General features: G+C 41.9%; 2 protein-coding genes across 5 annotated transcripts in view; one reads left to right on the top strand and one right to left on the bottom strand.

Annotated features, from left to right (window-relative positions):
* The window catches only part of myt1b (myelin transcription factor 1b), a 122,979-nt gene extending 107,183 nt beyond the window's left edge, over positions 1-15,796 (bottom strand). Inside the window, exons 1-2 of the mRNA XM_052057831.1 lie at positions 15,684-15,796; positions 13,934-14,031 (exon numbers count right to left, since the gene is read on the bottom strand). Of these exons, the coding sequence (XP_051913791.1) occupies positions 13,934-14,027 (94 nt within the window). The 5' untranslated portion in view covers positions 14,028-14,031; positions 15,684-15,796. The remainder of the gene's footprint in view (positions 1-13,933; positions 14,032-15,683) is intronic.
* A 69-nt stretch (positions 15,797-15,865) lies between these two features.
* tbc1d22b (TBC1 domain family, member 22B) lies at positions 15,866-27,744 on the top strand. Of its 4 annotated transcripts, none has more exons than XM_052057882.1 (14): positions 15,866-16,162; positions 17,425-17,502; positions 17,803-17,995; positions 18,789-18,915; positions 19,635-19,802; positions 19,897-19,967; positions 20,070-20,198; positions 20,601-20,666; positions 20,944-21,058; positions 21,299-21,405; positions 21,478-21,553; positions 21,744-21,871; positions 22,590-22,685; positions 25,437-27,744. In XM_052057882.1, the coding sequence occupies exons 1-14, from the start codon at positions 16,107-16,109 to the stop codon at positions 25,563-25,565; spliced, it is 1,539 nt and encodes a 512-aa protein (XP_051913842.1). In that variant the 5' UTR covers positions 15,866-16,106; the 3' UTR covers positions 25,566-27,744. The 4 variants fall into 4 exon arrangements, with proteins under 4 accessions (XP_051913842.1, XP_051913844.1, XP_051913843.1 ...); XM_052057884.1 differs by having other exon boundaries at positions 17,446-17,502; XM_052057883.1 differs by having other exon boundaries at positions 15,867-16,162; positions 18,792-18,915.
* The last annotated feature ends 88 nt before the right edge of the window (positions 27,745-27,832 follow it).

The raw sequence follows: 27,832 nt of genomic DNA on the forward strand, positions 1-27,832 counted from the left end.
TAAGGTGGATGGTGCCTGTCGTGGCGGCAACCCACGTACTCGCTGGTGGACACCAGCAGTAAGGGATGCCGTCAAGCTGAAGAAGGAGTCCTATCGAGCCTTTATGGCCTGTGGGACCCCAGAGGCAGCTGACGGGTATCGACTGGCCAAGCGGACCGCGGCTTCAGTGGTCGCTGAGGCAAAAACCAGAGCGTGGGAAGAGTTCGGCGAGGCCATGGAAGCCGACTTCCGGACGGCTTCGAGGAAATTCTGGTCAACCATCCGACGTCTCAGGAGGGGGAAGCAGTGCACCACTAACACTGTGTACAGCGGGGATGGGGCGCTGCTGACTTCGACTCGGGACGTTGTGAACCGGTGGGCAGAGTACTTCGAAGACCTCCTCAACTCCACCAACACGCCTTCCTTGGAGGAAGCAGAGCCTGGGGACTCTGAGGTGGGCTCTCCTATCTCTGTGGTTGAAGTCACCGATGTGGTTAAAAAGCTCCTCGGTGGCAAGGCCCCAGGGGTGGATGAGATCCGCCCGGAGTTCCTCAAGCCTCTGGATGTTGTGGGGCTGTCCTGGTTGACACGCCTCTGCAACATCGCGTGGTCAACAGGGAGAGTGCCTCTGGATTGGCAGACCGGGGTGGTAGTCCCTCTTTTTAAAAAGGGGGACCGGAGGGTGTGTTCCAACTACAGAGGGATCACACTCCTCAGCCTCCCTGGTAAGGTCTATTCAGGGGTGCTGGAGAGGAGGGTCCGTCAGGAAGTCGAGCCGCCAATTGAGGAGGAGCAGTGTGGTTTTCGTCCCGGCCGTGGAACAGTGGACCAGCTCTACACCCTTAGCAGGGTCCTTGAGGGTATGTGGGAATTCGCCCAACCAGTCTACATGTGTTTTGTGGACTTGGAGAAGGCGTTTGACCGTGTCCCTCGGGGAGTTCTGTGGGGAGTGCTTCGTGGGTATGGGGTACCGAACCCCCTGATACGGGCTGTTCGGTCACTATACCACCGATGTCAGAGTTTGGTTCGCATTGCCAGCAGTAAGTCGGAATCGTTTCCAGTGGGGGTAGGCTGCCGTTTGTCGCTGATTCTGTTGATAACCTTTATGGACAGAATTTCTAGGCGCAGCCGAAGCGTTGAGGGGGTCCGTTTTGGGGGCCTCAGTATTGCATCCCTGCTTTTTGCATATGATGTGGTGCTGTTGGCTCCTTCAAACAGGGCTCTCCAACTCTCACTGGAGCGTTTCGCAGCCGAGTGTGAAGCGGTTGGGATGAGAATCAGCACCTCCAAATCTGAAACCATGGTCCTCAGTCGGAAAAGGGTGGAGTGCCCCCTCCGGGTCGGGGAAGAGATCTTACCCCAAGTGGAGGAGTTCAAGTATCTTGGGGTCTTGTTCACGAGTGGGGGTAGGAGGGAGCGGGAGATTGACAGGCGGATCGGTGCAGCGTCTGCTGTGATGCGGACGTTGTATCGGTCTGTCATGGTGAAGAAGGAGCTGAGCCAAAGGGCGAAGCTCTCAATTTACCGGTCGATCTACGTCCCAACCCTCACCTATGGTCACGAGCTATGGGTCGTGACCGAAAGAACGAGATCCCGGATAAAAGCGGCCGAATTGAGTTTTCTCCGGAGGGTGTCCGGGCTCTCCCTTAGAGATAAGGTGAGAAGCTCAGTCATCCGGGAGGGGTTCAGAGTCGAGCCGCTTCTCCTCCACATCGAGAGGAGCCAGATGAGGTGGCTTGGGCATCTGATTCGGATGCCTCTTGAGCGCCTCACCGGTGAGGTGTTCCGGTCATGTCCCACCGGGAGGACACCCAGAGGAAGACCCAGGACACGCTGGAGAGACTATGTCACCCAGCTTGCCTGGGAACGACTCGGGATCCCCCGGAGAGAGCTGGAAGAAGTAGCTAGGGAGAGAGAAGTCTGGGCTTCCCTGCTAAAGCTGTTGCCCCCGCGACCCGGCCCCGGATAAGCGGTAGATGATGGATGGATGGATTTTCTGGGGAGCGGCCTGGTGAACTAGTGGTCCGCGTGTTGACCTCACAGTGCAGAGGTACCAGGTTCAATTTCAGCTCCGGCCACTCTGTGTGAAGTTTGCATGTTCTCCCCAGGTCTGTGTGGGTTCTCTCCAGATCCCACATTCCAAAAACATGCATGGCAGGCTAATTGAACAATCCAAATTGTCCCTCGGTGGTGAGTGTGAGCGCGGATGGTTGTTTGTCTGTGTGTGCCCTGCGATTGGCTGGCAACCGGTTCAGGGTGTCCCCTGCCTACTGACCGAAGACGGCTGGGATAGGCTCCAGCAGCCCCCGTGACCCTTGTGAGGATAAAACGGATCGGAAAATGACTGAATGTATGTTACAATGAGAACTCCGACATGCCTGAGGGCGTAAATATGCTTACAGCTTTAACTTTTTTAATTTAATTGCACTTTCCTATTTCTATTTAATGTGGTAGTTTGAAAATATAAATAAGAAGTTCCTCACCAATTACTCAGTACTTGTGATTCTTTCACTACGTACATTCATTCATTCATCTTTCGAGCCGCTTGATCCTCACTAGGCTCGCGGGGGTGCTGGAGCCTATCCCAGCTGTCTTCGGGCAGTAGGCGGGGGACACCCTGAATCGGTTGCCAGCCAATCGCAGGGCACACAGAAACGTTCAACCATTCGCACTCACACTCACACCTAGGGACAATTTAGAGTGTTCAATCAGCCTGCTACGCATGTTTTTGGAATGTGGGAGGGAACCGGAGCACCCGGAGAAAACCCACGCCCGGGAGAACATGCAAACTCCACAAAGGGAGGCTGGAGCTGGAATCGAACCCGGTACCTCTGCACTGTGAAGCCGACGTGCTAACCACTGGACTACCGGGCTGCCCCACTATGTACATATTTACTCTTATTCAAGGACTCTTTTTTTTTTACATGTCATATTTTTCAAAAGTAATACTAATACAATTGAGTGCACATTTATTCTGCCACCTCTGTCCTTGTGTCCTTATGGAAAAGATGAGACTGATGCCCTAAATATAATAGTAAATAATAGTTCCATCAGTAGTATACAATAGAATATAAAACATTACTCAGTAAAAATACTCACAGAGAGCTTTGCTTAATGTTAGAAATGTGCACTTCAAATTACAAATGTGGAGCTATGAAATGACAACTAAAACCTCAATATGTCACAAATGGAATAAGTGTGTACTTCACTAAATTATTTTAGGTTTTTTATTTAGTGGTTTGATTTAAGGTGTAATTTCGGGTAGGTCTGAGGCCATATTCCAGATTTGGGTTTGCATAACAAGTTCTATTTCATAACAAGATGTTTGTTAAAAAAGTTAAACTTAGACAAATATTAGATATAATAAAAAATACATCATTGTTTTACTTTCTAATAAGCCCATGAGACTGTTTTCTATAGTTTCAGTTTTGTTGGAACAAAAATATTTCAGAAATCAATAGGTGGCGGTAGTGAGTAAAAAGTGTGTGTATTGAATTTAAATGAAAATACACACAAAAAATCATTTTTGGTATATTTGTGAGGACCTCTCTGAAACTTTGAGAGATGCCTATATAAACCCTCTAGAGGCCTTTAGAATGAAAAACTTGTGAGGACTGGCCTAAATGTCCTCACTTGTCAAAAATGTCCTCACTACGTTGGTCTTATAATCACAGTGGTCCTCACAAGTATAGCCGTACAAACACACACACACACACACACACACTTTTGCAGACTTACAGGAACTCTGCCGTACTCATACCACATGAGGAGAATGCCATTACCCCATACCATCAGTCCAATATGTCCATGCAATGATGCCACTTTAGGAGGCATTTTAGCTGCCATATTGTTCAAGTTCCTTTTATTGGTGTGAATACAAAATGAATGCCATCATTTTTACACACGTTTACTGTAATATGCTCAATCAATCTACTTGCAGTCACACATCCAGCTTTAATAAGACACTCTGTGTCTTTATCCACCTGTGTCATTCGGTGTCTACATTTCAACAATGTATACTTTTATAACTCATTTTCACTTGTGTTCATTATTTTACTTTATGTTAACCGTTTTGTTTAGCGCTTTGTTACAGCTGCAGCTGTTATGAAAGCGCTACATAAATCTGCATGTATTGTATTGTATTTTTACGGTTATTGTCAGTCTGATTAGAAGGAATCTGAATGAATCGCTCTTTAAACAAGGCTGTTAACTGAAAATACGGGGGATGAAACCACAATTTCAATCGTGAGGGTCATGGGTGAGCTGGAGAGTCTGACTGGGTGAGAGCCGGCGTACACTCTGGACTGGTTGTCAGTAGTCAATTGTAGCACACATCAAGACAAAGAGCCATTCACGCTCACATTCGGATGTATGGGCGAAGCCGAGATTCAGATCAATGCACAGTTGTTTGACATATTAAAGCTATAATCAACTGTAAACGTCCATGTCACAAGAGAGAAGTTGACCATATATGTTTGTTTTAAAGAAACTCGGCCTTGTTTGCAATAGAAATAAGGAGTTTCTAGAAGTAACTGAACCATTTTGGAACTTTCTCACTATGCTTCGAAAACGACTGTAGTTATTGGAGTCATTTTAGACAGCCACTTTAATTTGAAAGGAGCTAGAGAGACACACCAACGCTTTTATTTTGAAAAGTTACCTGACTGGAAATGAATCCAGTCAAATTGAACTGAACAGAATTTAATTTAAATGAACTGAAAATGGGAGGAAGGCAAACTGGTATGTGTTGCTATATTATACTGCCTCGAGCTATAACTTTATATTATTAGAGTCACTCTCTCAGAACATGGTGCTTGTTCTATGTCTACTGGCTTCTAATCATCACTCATAATCAGTTATTGCTTCACAGGAGCTCCACATAAACTGTGGCCCACTAATCTGCTGCTTCCATTACATTATTTATTATTAATTCACAATTACACTTTTGCTTCATACGCACGACATTGCATTAGCAGCAGCAAGGAAACAAAAACAGAGGCCATCACAAAACATTCAGAAATTATGCTAAAAGAGGTTAATATAAGATTAATAATTCAAGATGGTCCCTTGAAGGTTTCTTGGCAGATGTTGTTCCCCAACAGGCTCAAAGTATTGTGGATTGTGTCAACACGGACACAGTTTATAAACTCCATTGATAAATTATCTCTGTTTCAAATGGTGAGAGTATGGTGCCAAAAGTAAGTGCAAACCCTGTCCGTTTGCTCGGCGCAGGCGAATGCCCCTTTTCCGCTGTACCGGTCCTACCCCAAAACCGCCTGGTTGCGCACATTTGTGATTGCTTTTCTGGCCACACGGTTACAATGGGAGCCTTCCTGGGTTCACTTTGACCTTTAAGAACTGAAGAGTGCGGCCTTTGACCTGCTTCACGTGTAAAGTGCCCTGAGGCACCTTCTGTTGTGATTTGACACTCTATAAATAAAATTGATTTGAACTGAATTGAGTCCTTTCGATTGTTGGAAAGGGTGGTGCCCAGGATGGGGTGTGCCCAAGAGGATTTTTCCTGCCCTTATCGTAGTTCTTGCACCATGCAAGTCCTCAAGACTGGTCGTGATAGAGAATTGAGATGGATGGGAACTGCAGACACAAACATAAAGCTCCATTTATTCCAGTAAATGTAGTGAGTGGTCATTTCCTTTCAGTTTTCACATGACCTCAGCCCTTTTAGAGAATCCACATCAAAATCCACTTCCAGACCTCCATAAAGTGGCCCCATACTACCTGATTACGGTACTCAACTTTTAGCCACTGACAGTACTCTAGAGTACGTGTTCGTAATTATCATTATTAATAGCATTGTTTGGAGTGGAATTCAAGGTAATGTGTTACTTTAATGTCTCTCTTTAGCTAGAAACCTTGGACCAGGTCACAGTAGTCTTTGTGCCGCTGAATCTTTTCAATACTTGTGAAAATGGGTTCAATCCAAGCCGTTCCCATTCTGCTATATTTCCCTCTATCCCCCTGTCCTCCACCACATCCATTTGAAAAAGAAGGCCCTGCATATAAATTACGCAAGGCAGTTTACTGTAAGAGTGCACCGGGGAAATCGAAGAAGAGAATAGAAGGGGGGGGGGGGGGGGTAAAACAGAGTTATGGGAAACAGCAGAGGATGCAAGCCAAAGTGCATATACTGTAGAAAGATGCAGAAGATCGAGATAGTGGGAATAAGTGGGGAGGCAGTGAGGGAAAGGATGATTGTTCAGGAGAAGAAGGGAATAAATAAATGGATGTGAGGAGGGAGAGGGGAGCTGTGAATCTAAGTGTGAGACATTGATTAAGTAAAGAAAAAAATGAGTAAGGAAATGGACAATTGGATCAAATTTCAAGGATCAGAAGTTTTTTCTTCATTGTAGTTTTGTGATTCAATGACTTTGTTTCTCACTTTGTGGAGCAATTTTTTTTCGCAGGTTTATCCCAGCGAACTCAAGCAAGGGTTCTATTAAACAATAAAAAATACATACAGAATGAACAATGGGTTTTCTTCATTTTTGATATACAGTAAGTACTGAATACAAATCAATAGACAAGGGATTGGAGTTAGTCTAGCTATGACAAGTTTGCTTTGATTGTCCCTCGGGCACCACATGACCACCTCGTGTGATGCTTCTCAGAAGTCTGTTTTAGGTTTATCCACTTAAGTGTCAAGGAAGCGACTATTATTTCAGCCATTTCATCAAGGGTGTGTTATTGGATTCTTTTAAACCCAACATTCGGTTTGAGTAGACAAAGCTGCTCCAAGTGCCCTGCAGGTTTTGAGAAAGATTGAAAATAATGGTCTGAGTCGATACGGTATTTTTGAAAATTACCGTCGGCACATCCAACTGTGTCAGTCTCTTCCGCGCAGAAGTCTATTTTTCAGATCAGCTTTAGGAAAGCATGGTTCAATTCTTATTATTTGTGAAGTGGTAGTACCGGTAAGTTATTTGTATTGAGATCTCTCATAAGAATACTATAAAGAATATTTTCAAAAAGTTCAAGCTTTTTTTGGGGGGGGGGGGATTTATTTACAATTATTTTGTACTGTTCTGGGCACTTTTAGGTGATAAAAAAAAGTCTAAAAACAAGAACTTTGTATTGTATTGGGCGGTTTTAGGCCACGAAAAAAAGTACTTGGAAGTTACGTACAATTGGCTCTAATGGACTACCGCCTTCCCTCTATTGGCATCCGCCTCTGTGGCTGTGAGAAAGTAGTAGAAGGGGGATGCTAATACCTTCAATACTATTGCCTTTAGATGTTGTGCATGAAATGCGGTATATAAATAAAGGTGACGACCTTGTTTTGTGCACACTGGTGTACTGTCATTCTGAAATAGAGAAGGGCCTCCCCCAATGTTCAAGAAAAGTTTGAAGAAGAGTGTGTGTGTGTATGTCAGGGCCTCTGTATGTTTTGTTGAATCAAATGTTCAGAGTGTAAATCAGGGCATAATTGTGCCTTTGTCAGCAAAAACAGTTGTGTTTGCTTTAACTTTGCAGACAGTCAATGAAAGGTTCATAGATCGTTTCTTGCTCTCTAATAGAGTTTCGATGATCCCCGCTTTCCTGTCTCGACTACTCCGCCTTACTACAAACCAGTGCAAGGGCACAAGCAGGCCATTATGTCAGACAGGCAGACATGACTTCCCTTCTCTTTCTCTTCCTGCTGCTTCCTGTGCCTCTGAATGAAAGGAAATGCAGAAGGGACAGAAGTGTAAAGAGTCCTCTGTGTCTCCGCCACCTCTCTCAGACAGAAGTGACACCACAGCCGACAACAACAACTACAACAGCAGTGAAAGCAGCACTGCAGCATTATTCATGAAGGCTGAAGAGCACAGCAGCAAAAGAGCTCCGTCTGTCTACTAAAGTCAGCCGCTCCGCGCTTTCAAAGCCGTCCCGTCAAGGAGTTAGAATACAAAACTTTACCCACCTGTTTAGATAAAGGAAGACCCTAATTTGCAGATATGAAAGTGCCTCTTCTGAACCTTGATTGAAAAGTTGGCGGTTTGTCACAAGAGGTGCTCTGTTACCAGATCAAACATCTGTGTGACACACCGATTCATGCAAAGTGCTTTTTTAAAATATCGCATGATATATTTCACATCTTTAGGATATTCACACCGGTGCCTTGGAATATGTGTACCGGTACTTGTATAGTCAATTTGCACAGTATAAACAATATTGACTCTAGTTGGGTGTGCTTATATTATTTAAAAAGCTGCTCCACCTAAAGCTACTAAACTGTGAGTAGCTAGATTATTGATATATACAACAATGATAACAAAAACCTACTCTACCCTAATGCACGGTGTGCCAAGATGAAGTTGATGAAATTTTGAGTCATTGTGCATGGATCTACTGTGCTTATTGTAAGCAAAGGTTTTGCTGAGAAATGTAAGCTTTTACTGATTTGAATCTATTTTTTGTCGGTTCCAGTCTTTTATTCACCAAAATATTTAGTTTTGGGTTTGTTTGTTTTTTACAAATAATGGTATTATATGTTATGTATGAGAGTCAGATGTACAGGTAACGGTAGAAATAAAGTTGAACTAATCTCTTGTCTCACATCCATCTTTTCGGGTCTAACACCAAATGTGAAAATAAGCTTGAAATGATTTTCAAGCATATTTTCAAGCAGATTATTTTCATCCCAGATTGCGGCGGGATGCATACTCATGATGTCAGTTCTGTCGCTTATTAAAAATCACCGCATCAGCGGCAGAACAATCCATCAAAACTGGCAAAAAAAAGTTTAACCCGTTGGGAGTGATGAACCCAATTCTCTTAAGGGTGGAAACTCCTCAGTTCAGAGGTTGCAAAACTCAGCCGGCAGCCATGATGCACCCTGATGGGGACACCCCACCCATGGAACTCCCTGGAGGCCCTAATAAATGTGGGTCACGTTGAGCTGTGTGTGTGTGTGTGTTTGTGTGTGTGTGTGTGTGTGTGTGTATGTGGGCTCAAGACAGTCAACTCTCAGACGGCATTCAGATAATGACGAAAAAGGACTTATTTCTCCAAGGCAGTCGAGCATGAAAAGGAACTCCCCCCCCACACACACACACACAGAAATGCCAACAAAATAGAAACACAAATGCACATGTGTAACACTAGTTTGGCCTACACTCTACAAAAGAAAACCAAAATAAATAGCGCAAAAGGATTTGAGGAAATATGTTCCACAAATACAGCAAAAATTCAGCAAGCGGTGCTTAACACTTCAAGTGTCCCACTGATCTGCTTGCTCGGCACTTCGACTTCCACACTGTGTAGCGGTTTCAAATACCCTGCTTTACAGATCCCTGTGACTGGACCATGAATACTTCATGGATATCCTGAAAACACAAAGCCCTGTGGAACTAGCAAACAAAGTGTGTGGGTTCCTCTGCAGGTCACTGTGCCAAAGTGTCTCTGCTCCATATTTACTCAAAAACCAACCCGATATTTGTGTACGTGTGCATGTGCACTTGCACTCGGATCAAAGTCCATTTGTATGGAAAAAGACAGTCTGCATGTATTCGTCGATGTATGCGCATGTATTTATGTTGACATGAAAATGTGTGTGCATCTAAATGCACACGGGGGTGGATGCATGTGGTATTTCCGTATGTATGTATGCATGCATGCATGCACTTATAGGCATGATTATGGTTGTTTTATGAGCCTGGTGATTCAGGTGTGCGTTTGTGGGGGTGAAATAACAATCTTTTCATACTGTGTCACATGTTCACCTGCATGGACCAATGCTCAGCCGGCATGGAGAATATATTCAGTGTACCAGAAGGATCATGATGCCTCACACTGGGCAGAGGTGGGGGAAGGGTATGTGTGCTTGTACATGCGAGGGAGACAAAGATGACCAAACTGCGGCTGACAATATGTGCGGCACATTTCCAATTTCCTTGCATTGGAGCGAGAGATGCTGCAATGATAATAGCGGTAGACAATGGCAAAGGGTATTTAATAACAAACACAAAACGCTTCAGTCTGAGAACTGAAAACTGTGCCATTATACTTGTAGTATAGGCACACACGGTGACGGTTTCTCTTTTGTAGAACTTGACATATGGTGCACACATTTGCAGCCTCAATTTCAGATCCAACTCCTCACACCGGCAAATTGCCACACTTCCCCTCTTCCTCACGCTCATCAGCCCCCCCCCCCCTTCTGTTTCCTCGTCTCCCCATCTCTTCCAATTCTCTCCTCTTTCTGAAAGTCATCTGCTCGCTAAGCAGTAAGCAATATCACGGGCCGCTTGCAGAAATGAGAGTATACAAATGATTTGTGGCACCAGCGTCCCACTGGCGCCAGCCTCTGTGGCTGTGAGGAGGTGGCTGTCGGGGGGGCGCTAATGTCACTTTCACCTTGTGTTTCTCTTGCAGGCCCATAATGATCATTTTTTCTCCGATTTCATCGCAAATGTGTTTCAGGCAAGGGCCACCGAGGGAAGAGAGAGCTCAAGAGAGCATGAGGGAGAAATGATGTTGGCGAGCCATGCAGTCCACTCTGCTGTAGTGTGGAAGTGGAAGCAGGGGGTGGGGGTAAACAAGGGAGCTAGGGGAGGAGGGCATACATAAGGGGAGATGGAGCAAAAAGGAGAGAGGTGGGGGCGCATCTGCACAGTGACCTTTCTCTGATTCAATCTTGCTGATGAATCCTAATGAAGGATTTAATAAAATCACAGTTTACAATCTATCTCAGCATCAAAGCGTGCAATCCAATTCCAAACACATACCCATCTACATTTTCAATATTGCCGCAAACAAATCAAGCCCTTAGCCGTAAAATAAGTGAGCAACGAATCAATGTGTGAGTGGAAAGCAGGGCGAGAAAAATTAGCTATGCTGGAGAGTGAGTGGCTGGCCCATTCGTTCCAGCTGTGGTCTAATGTCACAACTTGTCATATTCATTTGGCCTTCTAATGAGGCTAAAGTCAACAAGGTACAGCACACATGAGTGGAACGGCTGCTGTGGCTAATAACTATAAATGAGCAGAGAAGAGTCGACGACGACCGAGAGCAGGTAATGGGAAATCATTGGAAACTTAATCGTGTGCAGGCTGGAAATCAGTTCAGCAAACATGTTGTTTAGATATGGCACAGCGATTACATTTTACTGACACCACCAACCTCTCCTACCATTTTTTCAAAGTAAAAGTCCGCTGGTGCCTGAACAGAAAAGCACACACATTCATGCAATCATTTGTAAGTGTAGTGCAACACAATATAAGTTCAGTGGCGGAAAAAAAAAATCTTACTGACTAATTTCTTCGTAACAGTGACATCTATTGATTACGTGTAAGACTGCAGCGACGTTCTTCAGACAGCTACATTGCTAAATAGCTAGATAGGGGGCCAAAATCTTTCATCAGCGCTACTGAAGTGTGAGAGAGGCAGAGGGGGGAGGGTGTGCACAAAGCACCACGCACTTCCAAACCATCTGAATGACAAAAAATGCTTTTTTACACGTGGACAAAAACTGTGATTTGAATAGACTTAATTTTTGATCATCCATTTTTGATGCTTGTATAAGAGAGCCACTATCCTAACCCAACAACAAATGTTTGAAGCAAACAACAAAATAACTAAATATTTTGTTTCCGGTGCAAAGCAGTTTCTAGCATAAAAAAATATCATACAAGGATGGCAACAAAAAAAAAGGCTGAACAAGAAACCAACATTAAGTGCAAGAAATCATTTGGTGCTTTTTTCCCCCACAAAAATAAACTCACCCATACAAATAAACTCACACTATGTTCATTCTGCATATCATTGTAGATCCACAAAAAAAGTATTTTGCCTTCTCACATTTTTTTCAGTACAGGTATAGTGCAAGTGCAACTATTAGACATGTATGTCATCTAATGGTGATTGGTGATATTACAATGTCAAACCTTTAATGACCCCTGCTTATTCTCAGGTTGGCAATTGCAGATTCTCAGAATTGGTGGAAATCCTAAGGCCAAGAAGTGTCTCAAATTGCAGGAAGAGAATATTCCAGTAATGCAATACACGGATGTCAATTTCCCAGTTTACTTCAACAAGACAAGACTTCCATCCCACCGATGTATTCATGCATCAATATTATTGCTTAATTAGCAACTTTCAGCTGCCTGGATTGGTTGGTGTAGTCGTCTGGAGTGGTTTCCCAGAGCCGCAGATATCATCCCACTTGTTTTATATTTTGGTGGGCATTTGAAGGCCAAGGTGTAACAGGAAAAGATACAAAACATAAATCATCTCACGTAGCTCATCACCAACATCATTACAAGCAGAACTCCAGCTGTTCCAATAGGTGTTTTTTCAGCAATGGAAAACACACTTTGAAATACGTTTCAAAACAATGGGAGTCAAGTTGAGCATATCATATAAATACATTTGTTTACTTCCTGTGTATGAAAAATAGCGGGACACCCTGTATGGGCATGCATACTGTATATGGCATATCTAAACTGTGTGTTTTGTTTAGATGCATCTCAAAGCAATAATGACACACAGCGGGACACTATACCACTGCTGTTGTGCACCGAATATACCCCTTTACCTCTGTGACATTACAGTACTATTATTATTATCCGTATCCCCATACTAGTTTGCACGCTCAGTTTAACTTTGTGGGGGATTGTGTGTGGTGATAATGGGATTTGTGAGTGTGTGCCCAGTAGGCTGAGTTATGAGTGTGAATGGAGTGAGTGGTATTTGACCATGTGCATTGTGTTTTATGAGATGAGCAGGCTTTAATGACTCTGTCACCAGTAAATGGGCTCTGATTTGTGGCGCAGCTGTCGCCCTACACCGTGATCAACTCAGCCTTCTGGAGATACAAACGCGGATTTTTCTACTAAACTGTGAACCCTGCGTGTCGATTGGGATCCTGGCAAAAATTGTCTCATGAACGTCTGCTATTGATATAAAAAATAATTGCAATTTGAAGTCTAATCAGAGATAAATCACAGCTGTTCAGGTGTAGGTGCCAGTCAGACCTTACATTATACATCCAATCAATGCACCTATCCCTCTGAGATGCCACGTTTCCATTATTTTTCATTGGTAGTGTGGCTTGAGTCCCAGTGATGTGGGATATCATGCAGATTGAGTTGTGTTATTCATTACTAAATGTACAAATATAGAAGATAGATTTTCTTCCCCATGGGAATTATTTAGAATTAATGCAAGTAAACTGGAAAGTATCATTAATTTAAACGTTTGTCTATGACAGGGAACTAAAATGTGGGGTATAATATGTAATAATGTGAAATATGTTAATTCAATTAAATATTACTGGTTTTATTTTTTAATTAAACAGAGTGATTACACGCTCCGAAAAAGTAAATTCCAAAAATATGTTAATTCAATTAAATATTGATGCTTTTATTTTTTCAGTTGAACAGAGTGATTACACACTATGAAAAAGTATATTGAAAAAAATCTCACTCATTATTTTATAGAAACGGCCCAAAATCTCCCAGATAGACAGCATAGAAATTTTCAAAAAGCTTTTAAGGCATTGGTGGAAGAGACTTACACAAGCACCAACATAGTAGTAAGAAAGAAGTACAAATCCCACAGGCACACTGAACTGACGCGGCAACTTCAGTTGAACGAAACTGATCCAACTCAACTCACCACAATGTATAATACTACATATTATTACAGTACAATGATGGTGATCATTCATCCATTCATTACATTTTCTCCCAGTTATCCTGTTATGGTTCAAATATGTGCTTGAACCTACCCCATCCTAACATGCATGTTTTTGGAACGTGGGAAGAAACCAGTGTAGAGAGAAAAGCATAGCGACAATATGCAAACTCAGTGACCTGAATCTCGAGTCTTATTTCAGTGAGGCGGACATGCTGACCACATTCCCTGCCCTGGTGCCTGAACAGAGTGTCATAAATTAAAAGTAAACTCTCAGACAAAAGTGAGTTCCCAACGTCCTGTGGCATCAGCTTCTTACCTTTCTCAGAGAATACAGAATCCTCCATGGCCTGGTCACAGTCAAAGAGCGTGAGAAGAGTAATTGGTGACCCGCTGACTTCAAACATCACCATCTGCCTGAAGAAGAATCAAAAATGAATTTCTCCTGACAAATTAAATGTTGGATACCAGTTATCAATTCAAAAATGTCTTCCCTCTCAATAATCATATTTCCATAACATGAAGACAGAAACTCACCTTGGCATTTAAAAAGCTTTCAGTTAGATGTCAAAGTAGTTAGATTTTTGGTATTATGAAGTTCTCCACAACTTTTATTCAGTGTGTTTGGGAAGTGCTACACAACCACCAGATGAAATGGGCCACAGATCAAAGAGGTTTGGGGTTTTTTTTCTTTTAAATAATACTGTCAGATTAGTTTTGCTGTAGCCATTTAAGCATTCAAGACAAGAAGCCATAAAGCTGTCCATTCAGCGGAGAGGGAGAGCAAAACTAAATCTTGTTAGGGGCCTAAACTACGCTGAGCATGTGCATGGAAAAACACATACACTGAATACCACAGAAACATATTAGACACTCTCGTCTGTGTACTGTAGAAACCTGAAGTAGATTAAAGTAAATGATTTAAAATAAATGTTCATCATTGGCTTTATATAGAAATAAACCGCTTCTATGACAGCAAAGTAGTCCAGCAAAAAAAAAAAAAGTTCAAAGTCAATGCAGAATGTTGTTTTGTCAAAAGTTGTGCCCCAAGCTCTTGGTCGCAGAGTTCAACATTGTTCTGTCGTATGACTGTACTGATGAATCTCCTCGCAGCCCTCTCTTATTTTCTGTAAAATAGCCACTTCACAGCTTATCATAGCAGCAAAAAGTCACAAGAGCTCCTTATGGCAAAGTTCAATTTTTTTCTTTGTCACTTGAAAACCACGATAGGATGGCACATCCAGAAAGTGAAAGACTTTATTCTCTGCCCTGTAAAAATGTTGCACTAAAATAATGGGCATCTATTCCAAATACAGAGAAACTACAACAAATTAATAATTAGAAAAAGAGAGAAATAAAGTTATAGTTAGCTCACCTATATTTTGCCAGCTGATGTTTGTTACCGATTGGAGTATGTGAAGACTGGTACGGATTTGCAGTGATTTTCCAAACAAACACAAAGCAGAGAGTACCTACAATTCAAATATTCAAATAGTGTACAGTTTGGAAAGTTATAACCGAAAAAAGTGCATTTGCCTACATTTGAATAAGACACCTGCACGTTCATGTGTCTTGAATTGAATGAAGTCAATTCTGTTTTAGATTACTTTAAACTGGAAAGAAAGTTGGTCGGATTGTTTGGTTGGTTGGCAATGGATATCTTGCCTTCAAAACTATCTAAATGTAATAAGCAGTTAAAATAATATTTACAGTCAACAGCGTGTGGCTCAACTGGTTTCATTGACAACAAATAAAGTCTGCCCTCGTGTGGGCTGAACTTTTAAACGCAGCATTTGCCGGTGGAAAAATGGGAAGTACTTAACGAAATTGTCCAAAATGCAGAAGAAAGGTTTTTGATTCATGGTCTGTGATTTATTTTACCAATTTGTTCTGTTTTTCCTGTTTCCTTGTTTGGGGGGGGGGGGGGGCTTTTATCACTGCGCCTCACCTCTTCCACTACTATATTCGATTTTGCTCGGAAAGCTTCTCTGGATGGAGTTACTTGACTCTGCAATAAGCAACGTTATTTTTGTCTACGACTTTTGTTAATCAAAGTTTGTAATCCCTACCTGATTGTAAAAGCCGCACACAAACTCAACACGCAGGCGGTTGAGCATTCTGAACGCGGACCACAGTAGTTCAACAACAACAACAAAGTTTCTATAACGTTTCTTGGTTATCTGCGCGTTTATAACGCCATCCAGGACCCTCCCTCGCAGTCTCCCGTTGGCTGCCTGTGCTGCACCTGTTCGCCACGCCCACCAACCGCAAGCTTGGCTTCAGCTACTGTGTGCCAAGATGGCGACTTCCATCCCCTTGTATCTTCCACACCGCCGCGTTTAAAACTGAACAGGTTTTCCACTGTCCAGCCAAGATTGCGCAAACGGGAACCGAGTCATCGTCAATGGCTGACAGACGTGTTTTCCTCTTGGTTGCTTGGTGCGGGGAGCCGGTGTCAATGTCGACCTAAGGGTGGGCTGTCTTCACAGAGTATGGCCACCGAGAACAGGATCAATTTTTGGAGGAAAAATGCTAAGGTTCCAGGAAGGTAGGATTTTCCCCCACTCGCGCTTTCTTTTGTTCAATGACTTGTAAGTCTTGTGCAGTTAACGATCAGTGTAGCATCTAGCACACTGTTACAGTGTGTATAACACTCGCTTGAAATATAACGTCCACTGGTTGGCTTTCATGCTTTCAACTGTTTATGAAAGTACGGCGGTGACATGCAGCAGATGAGCTGTCCCGGCTGCCGAGTTCAATTCATTAACCCATGAGGTTTTTCTACGCTTTCTGTCGTCGTGTTGCTCGTGTTTGTCTAAATCGATTTAAAAAATAGCCCTGGCTTCCGTTTACAGGGTCCAGTCTCTTTCATCTCTCCGGGTTTTGTCACTAACCGCTTGCCTGGCGTATGCTCTTGCTGGCCGGCAGCCTGCTAGCGCCCGCTAGCACTGACTGGGTAGTTTGGGCTAACTAGTTGTAGCCATCTACAACTGTCATCAGCACTTGACCTGCAGAGCCAGTCAGCTAATTTGTTTGTCATAAATACAGATTGTTCTGTTTATAAAGATAAGACATATAACTGCCGGTCACGTGTATCCATCTGCCAAGGCAGACAGAGAGGGGGATCTGCACTAAATAAAAGGGTGTAGCTACCTTTGTCTCTTCACTCCAGCAGGCACACTAAAGCTAACACTAACACTAAAGTCGGTGTAAAGACTTGAAACCCAAACATCCAGGGTGTTTGACCAAGGACACTTAGCGGGTACTCCTGTTCTAGGATTTCTCTCGATAAAACAAGTCACAGACATAGCCATTGTCACATCATGAGTCTGTCCGGGTCTCAGCCATCGGGCTTACTTTAAGTTGATTTAAGTAAACGAAGATAACAGGTTTGTAGTCCTTTCAACGAAAGGCGACCAGGACCTTTTGCACCCACGTGCACTGAAGCGTTTAGTATGAGTGAGTCACAAAAATATGGATTAAGTTTGATATTGGCTTTGAAGGGTCTAGGGCAACCCTTTAAAAAGTTGTTTTCAGCAAAACTTGAAATTATTTAGTCGCTGCATCTTATTTACTGTATTCCAATGTTAACCTGGTGTTTTAAATTGGATCTTGGCAGATTTGGGCCTGAACAAGATGTGCGTAATTTGCCACCACTAGCTGCAAAACAGTTCATCATTGATTAAAAAAAAAAGGGTCAGGTGCCGGTCAACTTTCTTTGAATAATAACTGATGAGATGCTTTCCCTCGTAACTCTTGGCATGAACACAGACAGAAAGTATTTGTGAAGTTGTGTGAACCTGTCTGCAGTACACATGTGGTCTTGTCCAGTGTGCAGCCTGTTTATGGAGCGCAACATCCTCCTCTTGACCCATGTCTACGACGCTCGTAAGTGCTTACTGCAAGTGGGCTGCATGCTGTCATGTTGTCCCCATGAATGCATTTCATCGAGGCGCATATCTCAGTTCGATTTGGTCTGCAGACGATATTTTCCCACTTTTTGTTTCCAACATTTATGGAGAAGCTCTCCTGTTTATATCTTGTGTTGGTGTGTCATTCTGTTAACACCACCTAGAAATGTGAATATCGGTTCATTTCTTTAACTTTTTTAACCCAAAGACACAAAGCTAAAGTTAAACAATCTCAATATCGGTTAATTTCTTTTAACTGTCTTTTCCTTACATACAGGTATCCCAAAGACACAAAGCTGAAGTTAAACAATCTCAAGTCTAAAAAGATCTCAAGCTTCCATGAGTTTGCTCGGAGCACAAATGATGCTTGGGACATTGATGACGATGAGGAGGATGATGATTTTCTTGGTGGCCCCGCCCTGTGCTCCTCCCTGCCCTCGGGAGTGCACTCTACATTCACCCAGAAGCAGGTAGACACCCGATGTCATGCTAGGGCACTTATTTTTTTATCATACATATGCATAAATGGTGCACAAGTGCATATGTGCAGTCAAAACTAAATAATATGCACCAGACCCAAGGAAAATTTTATGCTGGCATATATGAAAATTTGCATCCCATTTTTACACGATGTACCAGTGCGTACTTCCTGTAAAACTGGGCTGCAATTAATTTTGCAGCCAATTAAGCATAGAATAGAAAGTAGCGTAGGGAAAAGTTGTGTGAATCTATTGATTGTATTTCCAAGATTTGGTATACAGGGTCAAGCAAAATGATTTAACATATTTGTAGGTTAGATAAAAGGCAAATAAAGTAAAGAAACAAAAATGTGCTTTTATTTTCGAAAAGTACATATAATGCCATTCTATTTCATTGTGTTTTAAAAATTAAATCAGTCAAATGAGATCCAATATTGTCCACACACTGCTGAAGGCGTTCACAAACGTCTATAACATATTCATTTTTGGTCTGAGAAAAGTCTCTTGCATCTCACAATATTGATCAGAGTTCACAGTCACTGTAACGTTATCTGCTTCGAAGAAGTACGGACGCCATATACAAAAGAAATGGCATTATACAGTATGTACTATTCGAAAATAAAAACACGGTTTTGTTTATTTTATTTGCATTCCGTTTAACCTACAAATGTGTCAGATCATTTTGCCTGAAACTGTACAAATGAAGGAATGGTCATCAGTGATTAAATCTGGGAATTATAGTTACGCCGATTGGATGCTGATCTGCTTCTTCTTGTCCTTTTAGAAGCAAGATGCGGCTGGTGCCCCACAAAGTGGGATGTCACACACAAAAGAGGAGGACACCGAGCACGAGCTTGTGAACAGCAAGGTGGTGAAGTCAAACAGCGAGATCCACCTCAGTACATCCTCAGGTAGGAGATTATTTTAGTTATGCATAACCAGTGAGCATTCCAGCCAGTACAGTAATTCACAACTGCAAGATTTTAAAATTACATCTGGATTATTGTTCTACAACTAAATGTAAAATCTTTGGCCCCGTCCGTACAAGTCAGTGATCTACCGGTACCTGCTTGGCTATTAGTGGGGAAACACCGAAAGTGGACTTTATATGTCACGTGTATTAATTTCCTCTTGAATTCTCATTCTACATTTACACCAGGAGTGGCCAAATCCGCCCTTTCCAGCCTGTTTTACATTTTTACCCTCCTCCAGAACACCTGATTCAAATTGCCTTATCAGCTGGTGAACTGATGATTTGAATCTGGTGTGTTGGAGGAGGAAAACATGTAAAACAGGCTCGATCGGGGCTTTCGAGGACTTGGGCATCCTTGATTTTACACTATGAAACTTTGTGTGCCATGGGATTTTGGCCTTTTTTTCCTTCTGTATTCAAGTTTATTAAGTCTATCACTTTGTCCAAGATGGCCCGTTGGAGGGCGCAGGGCTGCTTAGTCTCGGAGGCTCAAAGGTGCACTACAATTCTGCCCACAGTCTAACGCAGATGCCAGTATGTCCCCTCCCGGCCCGTCAGGGGATGTTCTCAATATTTGTCCTATTTAGTCACATAAAACATCTGCTATTTCTTATCTAAGTAATCTTCTTGGACATTTGCATGTCTGACCTTCCACAGTTCGCTCCACACTCCAGAAGCAGCAGTCTCTTCCGATTCGACCCATCATCCCTCTGGTGGCTCGCATTTCAGACCAGAATGCATCAGGAGCTCCTCCCATGACCGTGCGGGAAAAGAGCCGGCTGGACAAATTCAAGCAACTGCTGGCTAGTGCCAACACTGACCTTGGTAGGGCGCCAGCTCCGTCTATGTGGTAATGAGTCATCGTGGGTATAGGAGGGACTATGATGGTACTAATTGTGAAAATTCTGATTGGTTTCAGAGGAGCTGCGAAAGCACAGCTGGTCAGGCATACCGAGGGAAGTCCGTCCAATCACATGGAGGCTCCTCTCCGTAAGAGGCGTTACAAGTTGTTGTGTGGTAGTAGAAATGGTAATTCAGCTTCTTTTGAGGTACCTATCCCCCTTCTCCTCCCTGCTCTTTTCTGCCAAACAGGGTTACCTGCCAGCCAACAAGGAGCGCAGGGAGCTTGTGCTGAAGAGAAAGCGTGAGGAATACTTTGGCTTCATCGTGCAATATTACCACTCCAGAACAGATGAGCACTACAAAGACACATACCGACAGGTACTGTTGACCTGGGCTGCTAGAGAACGTCAGTGACCAGCAACATATGCACATAAAAAAGAAGCCTCGGCTGAATTTGAACAAATCGTAATTGTATTGTTCACATTGAGATGGAAAAAAAAAAAATTAAATCACATCCAAATTGACCGGCAGTATGAACATAGCTTTTGACAAATTTGGCAGAGGGCAGAAAATGATCTACCTGAGTATTATTATTATTAATTTGTTTGTTTATTTATGTTAGGTTTTAATGGTACTACACTATAGCTTCTTTCTGTGGTTTGGTTTTTGGCCTTGAGTTCCTCATTTGCGGTTTTCGGTTTTGGCCAAGAATTTTAATTTCAGTGCATCTGTAATATTTACTATATGAATGAAGTGTGCGCATATTTGATTCCTCGTTAGATTCACATTGACATTCCAAGGACCAACCCTCTGATTCCATTATTCCAGCAGCCTGTAGTGCAAGAGGTAATTAACTAAACACTTTTTGGATCATCCTGTCAATGTACTGTATACAAAAAGAGTTTTGAGCAAACGTGTGATAGACCACATCCACCCTTTTTCACCACTTGTTAAAATGTAATACGGTACATGATACATTCATGGCACCTTCTCACAAATAGATCCAAAAACGTTTGATGGATCCATTTCTACTCACATGTTCTCGAATGTATCATGAATGAACAAAATCTAACTTCTAACACAACTTTATTTCAGATACTATTGTCATCTGTTTCTCCTTCAGGTATTTGAACGCATCCTCTTCATCTGGGCTATTCGACACCCGGCCAGTGGCTACGTCCAGGGGATCAATGATCTTGTCACACCCTTTTTTGTGGTCTTCCTGTCTGAGTTTGTCAGTAAGTTACCTGTGGGGAAAATCTGAACAACCCTCTACCTAGAATTTGTACTTGATTTTGTTTATCTGTGCAGAACTTTGAAATTGCTCTCCAACTAAAATGCATTTGATTATTCTTAAAATGGTACTGTACCACATTTGAATACATTTCCCATGATGACTTTATTCAGTCAATTAATGTCATAATTTCGAGGCTGAGGGAAGTCAGTATGGAGTCATTCGGTGTCATTTGTTCTTCTAGTGGAGGACATGGAAAACTTTGAAGTGGCTGCCCTGTCTCTTGACATTCAGAGAAACATTGAGGCTGACAGCTTCTGGTGTATGAGCAAACTACTGGACGGGATACAGGTCTGCCCACAAATTTGTATTTTCTCTTTTTCTTTGAATTTGCTTTGGTTATGGAATTTGCTGTTGTTTTAGGACAATTACACCTTTGCTCAGCCAGGAATCCAGAACAAAGTCAAAGCTCTAGAGGAGCTGGTCAGTCGGATCGACGGTAAATTGATTTTTAATCAGCCACTCTTTCACTGTATTAAAATAGGCCCGCAATAAATGCATTCATCAGTCGAGCATGTACCTTGCAAAATATTTTCTTTGAACTTCAGTACTACACTAACTGGCTAATTCATATTAAAGGGTAAGAAAGTATCATTGTAATGGAACTCGTTGTGTGTTTCTGCCGTCAGAGGACATTCACAATCATTTCAAAAAGTATGAGGTGGAATATCTACAGTTTGCCTTCCGGTGGATGAACAATCTGTTGATGAGGGAGCTACCACTGCGCTGCACAATCCGCCTGTGGGATACTTACCAGGTGACATACACGTCATCAATCATAATTGAATGTAGTCTGTCTATCATTGGCGTCTCATCAATAGAGGACCCTTTAAAGGCACAAAGAACAAAAAAATAATAATGAAAATGAAATATTATACTAAAAGTATTTGAAAGTACCGGTATATGTACCGGCACATTTTATAGAGGAGCAGGATAAATGCAATACAGTTATAGATTTTGAAATTGATTAGTTTGTCTCTAGCGTCATGACATACTTCCAGTTTCAGCGTACAGAACATGGCCGATGGGCTCTCATTACAAGTGTGACGTGTGCAATACAAGTACAGGTATTGAGCACTGTTGGGTGATAATTCCACAGCCGATAATATTTCATTGGGGTTATGGTTAAAGCCCATGTTATTTCCTGTCCGGCTTTGGCCTATTATAGTGGCTCCGTCCATTGACGGAAACTAGCCCCATTTCTCAAGACTATTATTAATAAGAAAAAGATATTCAAATGAGTGTTACTTTAGATATTTTAGTACTATATGTATTTTGTTATTTTATTTATTTATTGTTTCCCCCCCAGCCGCTCCAATGACAAAATTCCACCACCCACCATAGCTATCAAGTACAGCAAGGAAAACTACATTAAAAAAATCTCCTTATGGGGAAAAAGATTCAATTGTTATTCATCTTGAAATGTGGAGTTCAAATGAAAGGTTTTCATTTGTTGTTTGTTTTTTTTTGCACAGGCTGAAGCAGAAGGGTTCTCCCACTTTCACCTGTATGTCTGTGCTGCTTTCCTCATTGAGTGGCGTAAAGAAATACTCTCCATGGTTGATTTTCAGGTATGAATATCCATCCATTTCCGAACCGCTTAATCCTCACCAGGGTCGCGGGGGTTGCAGGAGCCTATCCCAGCCGTCTTCGGGCAGTAGGCGGGGGACACCCTGAATCAGTTGCCAGCCAATCACATGGCACACAGACGAACAACCATCCACGCTCACATTCACACCTAGGGACAATTTAGAGCGTCCAATCAGCCTGCCATGCATGTTTTTGGAATGTGGGAGGAAACCGGAGCACCCGGAAAAAACCCACACAGGCCCGGGGAGAACATGCAAACTCCACACAGGGAGGCCACAGGGAGCTGGAATCGAACCCGGTACCTCTGCACTGTGAAGCCGACGTGCTAACCACTGGACTACCGGGCCGCCCCGGTATGAATATCTTTATGGCCAATTTTTTGTGAGATTCTTTTTGTCCTTTAAAATATTTCAGACACCCAAAGACCAGTTATTTTAGCTTTTTCTGATTTATGAACAGACACCAAAAGTGCAGTACCTGACTCTTCATCTGGACAATTTGAGCATTTGTCTAATGATCTGGTCATGCCGCTCTCTGTCTTCTTCCTGTATGACCAGCTGTTTATATGAGACTGTTTGAGGAGCGGGGTCAGCCTAGGAGTTGGAACAGAAACAGAAACATACAGAAACAGAGCCGGATTTTATTTGAAAAAAAGTAAGCATAATAACCTCATAAACACTGAATCGTCTCAAGAAATGTGTGTCCACGTGGAAACACTGACACAATGTAATAGTATATGCCAGGCCTATGTGGCGCTGTAAGCCAGAAGAAATCACCAAAAACCAAGAATGAGAAACCGTCCCATGTAAACAAACTCACCACATTGGCTGTGAACAGGAAGCCAGGAGGCCTTTGTGATTTATTAGGATGTGAATCTCAGCACTGAGGACGATTCAATACACATCTCGATGCACTACCAGTGATGCGATATTAAACGATACATGGAATTCTCTGGCGACATGATGCGATACGTTTCACATTTCACGTTTCACATTGCGATACACATTTAGTTCAAATCAATGCGATACGATACAGTGCAATTTGTTGTGATATTGTGCAATTAAACATGATGCAAATACGCAAAGAAAAAAAGTTTTAAAAAAGATGGAATTCAGTATGGTATTGCAAAAAGTAGACCACTTTATTCCTTATAAACAGTAGAACGTGTAAAACAACTTATTTAAGCCCTTTCACAATTGGGTTTTGTGCAAAGAAAATGTAAACAATTTGGCACCTGAGACTCACAGCTATTGCTGTAGTGTAAACACAAACAGACTACTCACTGAGTATCTTATATGAAATATCCATCTCCATAGGACAGGAAAAAAATACAATTGAAACAATGTGGCAGTCACAGCCTCAAAGCTGCTGTGTGTATTGTAGCGTACACAAACCACTCTCACTGAGTGTCAAAATGAAATGTCCAAAAGAGTCATCCATATATAGTTTTTCCTTGCGCGGTCACAGTGAGCTGCAAGGTGACCCCCAAAATAAGAGGCGAATTTTTTCTGATCCTGACCTGGTTTGCCAAGAGTTTCTCCGGTGTCCAACGAGGAACTGGACGGGGAGGCGGGGGAGGGGGCAGGAAACTTGTCGGTGATGTGGTGCCATCGTTTTAAGTGCTCTGCATATTTGTGGTGCTGCCGTTGTATGGCTTCGTAGTGCGACATTCTTTGCAAATTACGGAGCTTTTATCAATCTTTCCGTCTTTCTTTTCGAAGCCGTAGTATTTCCAAACATAAGATCTGAATGTTGCGGAAGCATTAAATACAGTAGTTTCCTCGCTGCTGCTTGCGCGAACTTCCATAGTGTTTCGCTAGTTGTGTACTGGACTGTATGTGACGCACGGCTACCGTCCGTATTCAACACAAAACGCAAAACAATGATGGTGCATTCCATGCGCCTAGGAAAGGGCACATAGGTGACGTTTAACATGAATAAAACGGCGCTTGAAACGAATTTTGAGGGATCGCGATTTCACCCGTCAATCGCGTCGTACCCAATGAATGAGTTGGTGCACTCGCATCGCGCACGTGCGCATCGATGTATCGATTAATATCGATTATTTTCCACACCCTTATGATTTATATGCTGATTTTATTCGGAAAGCCCCATCATACTCAGGTTTTTTTCTGCCGGAACAATTACCTGTTGGCTGTGTTTGTGCAAGGCCACGCGAGAACTGGAACAACAATGTCATGGTTTGAGGAAGGATGCATATGTGTTGTACACACAGAAACGTGAAGACAGCGTTTTGAGATTAACCATTTTGGGACGCAGTTTAAAAAAGATTATTTTTAGGGTTTTTTAAATCTAGCTCCAGAAGGATGAAATACTGAATTTTATTTATTTTTTAACGTTTGCAGATACATTGAAACTGATTCACAAGACTACAACCTTTTTCCCTGTGAGACGATTTATAAAAATAAATACATAAATAGAACACGTTGGGTTTTCATTGGCCAAGTCAGCATTGTATAGGACTCGCAACCCTGTTAAAATTCCAGTTTTTGCGGTGTAAAAAAAAGTCAATGAATGAGACTAGTACCGATTATGTCACTAGTTTTTGCTTCCCTATTAAAGCACTTGAATTCTTTTATTGGATTTTGAATATGCTGTGCACAGCCCTGCCCTTGGGCCACCTCACGGGTTCATAATTCTGAGCAATTATAAAACATTGTCAGTTAATAAATATATTCGTTCTAGGTCATTTATGTTTTTTTGCTCTTCAGGGCCTACTTATACTATTGCAGAACCTTCCCACAATCCACTGGGGTAACGAAGAGGTTGGCCTTCTTCTGGCTGAAGCGTACAGACTGAAGTACATGTTTGCAGATGCGCCTAGCCACTACAAGAGATAGGCTTCCTCTGTACAGAGCACACAGTACTTGTCTGTGAGCCTTCTGATCAGCCCACAAAAACAGTCCTGACAAACTGACTCCTCATGGTGAAGGTCACACTTGGACTCGATGGTGAATACGAAATGATGTTGCCATTCTTCTTTGCAATTTAACACTGGACTGTTACAGTATATAAGCACACACACCTGTCATCTTACTCCATTCATGGAGCTCTTGATTGTTTCTCTTGTTTATGTTTTCAGAACATTTTAATTTTAAAGGATGGTGAATGTATTTTGTGTCATCATTTTAAGATGGTGTACAAATTATATTTTTACTGATTTTTTTTAAGTTATCGTTTTAATAAGTACTAAATATTAGCTGTGAGCTAGAAAACTAGGACCGTGAAGTCTAATACATCAGAGTACCAGTAGTTAAACACTGTAAAGAGTTTTAAAATAGCATAATACCCCTGTCACTCCAAACTTTTCTTTTGAGATAAGTTTTATAAGCGGAATAGAAAATCGATGAATGGACGGTTACAATTATCTGCAATGCACAATCGGCTAATTAAAGAAAGAGGAATCTCAAGATTGGTAAATTTTGGAATTATGTACTTTGTGTAATTGCATTTACACGTATACAAGCTAAGAGAAGCGGACTATTTTATTTTTTTTAATACCTGTAGGTGGTTAACTTGTGATTGTTAGGACCTCCTACTGCCTGAAGGAAAATGGAGACCAAAGGGCTAATGTAGCTTTAGCACTTATGTTTTAGTTGGTCTTTATGATTGATTACAACGTTGGTTTCAAATTGTCAATTTTGATATTTCAGTTGTGGTCATTAAACTACAACATATGGTTCCCAAACTCAAATAGGCCTACAGTATTATACTGGAATGTCAGATCCTAGAATTTTTGAGTTTCAAGCCACAGAGATATCATTGCTCATGTTTACATTGTTTTGGTCCCTTAGTAAATATTTGCCAAACATCTCTGTGGGAACAGCAGTACATCCATGCATATACTGACAGTTTCCAACTGTATTAGATCACATGACTTCCTATACAACCCTTGGCACAAATTAAGGAATCACCCGTCCTGGTGGACAAGCAAATCAGTCATTAATTTAGTACAAAAAAAGCTATTCATGGATGTTCCGCAAAACAAATGTTCTGTAACCGCCCACCCCCCACGCACACACTTGCCATTTAAAAACAAAAAATCCTGACTGAGTACAACTTTCTTTAAACCTGAAGTGTGGCATTTTGAGTACAAATTGTTTTGCGAAACATTCGTGATAGGTCTTCAAAATTAAACATACAAATAATCGTCATCCAGGAGCAGTGGTTTCATAATTTTTGCCAGGATTTCTGCATTAGCCCTGTTGGCTTTTGAGATCAGGGCACATGTTTAAGTAATTTAGTTGATCGTACTAAAGAGTACTGTGAGTATTTCAATTTAATTTTGTCAAAGTACAGTCCTATTGTACTTGAATTAAGTCTGTGTAAGCAGTGTAACGCTGCTCCGAATATGTGACGCCGTAATGTACTGTACTCCTGTTGTTTATGGTGTTTCAAAAATGCCTTGTCATCAGTCCTGCTGCTGCTTTCTTTTCATTTGGGCCAGGTGTTTCTTGTATCTGCTTTTCAAAATAATCCAGGAGATTTGGGAATGAATGTAAATTGTTTGGTCGTTTTTCACATTTTCATTGCAGAAGATAATTCTTACAGCAAATTTTAATTTGATTTAACAGCTTCAAGCCTTTGGGACATTAATCTCTTAAATTTGGATTTTGTTTCAACTAAAAAGTTGAGCAAGTAAATAGTGGTGATGGATTTATTTTCTTTTTGTTTTGCTTCATTTTTGTCAATGCAAAAAAATTAATCCCTACCAATGAATCTTATTCATTCAGGTACGCCCTCCCCAACCCCCGTCATGCCTCCCTTCAAGGGAGTTAATAGTTATCATTCCATGATTTATTTTTCTTATTTTTGTCTTTATGAGGTGTTATTGTCTTGTCTACTTGCTGACCAAATCAACATGTGTTCATGAATGTCTGTTTCTGTTTCAATCAATGCCAAATCTTTAGTTGCAGGTGAATTCGCTGACTTTTACTTAAACCTTAAAAGACCAATTTAATTATTGCAGTATTTGCTGTAGTGTCCCTTGTTTATATTAAACGATTGATTTTAATTTCGGCAGTTTGCATTTATGTATTGATGGTATGGGTGATTACACAACTGGTAAATCAATAAAGGGTCACATTAATTATTCATTCATTCATTC

Source organism: Hippocampus zosterae, chromosome 2 (genome assembly GCF_025434085.1).
Source record: "Hippocampus zosterae strain Florida chromosome 2, ASM2543408v3, whole genome shotgun sequence".
Taxonomy (NCBI): domain Eukaryota; kingdom Metazoa; phylum Chordata; class Actinopteri; order Syngnathiformes; family Syngnathidae; genus Hippocampus; species Hippocampus zosterae.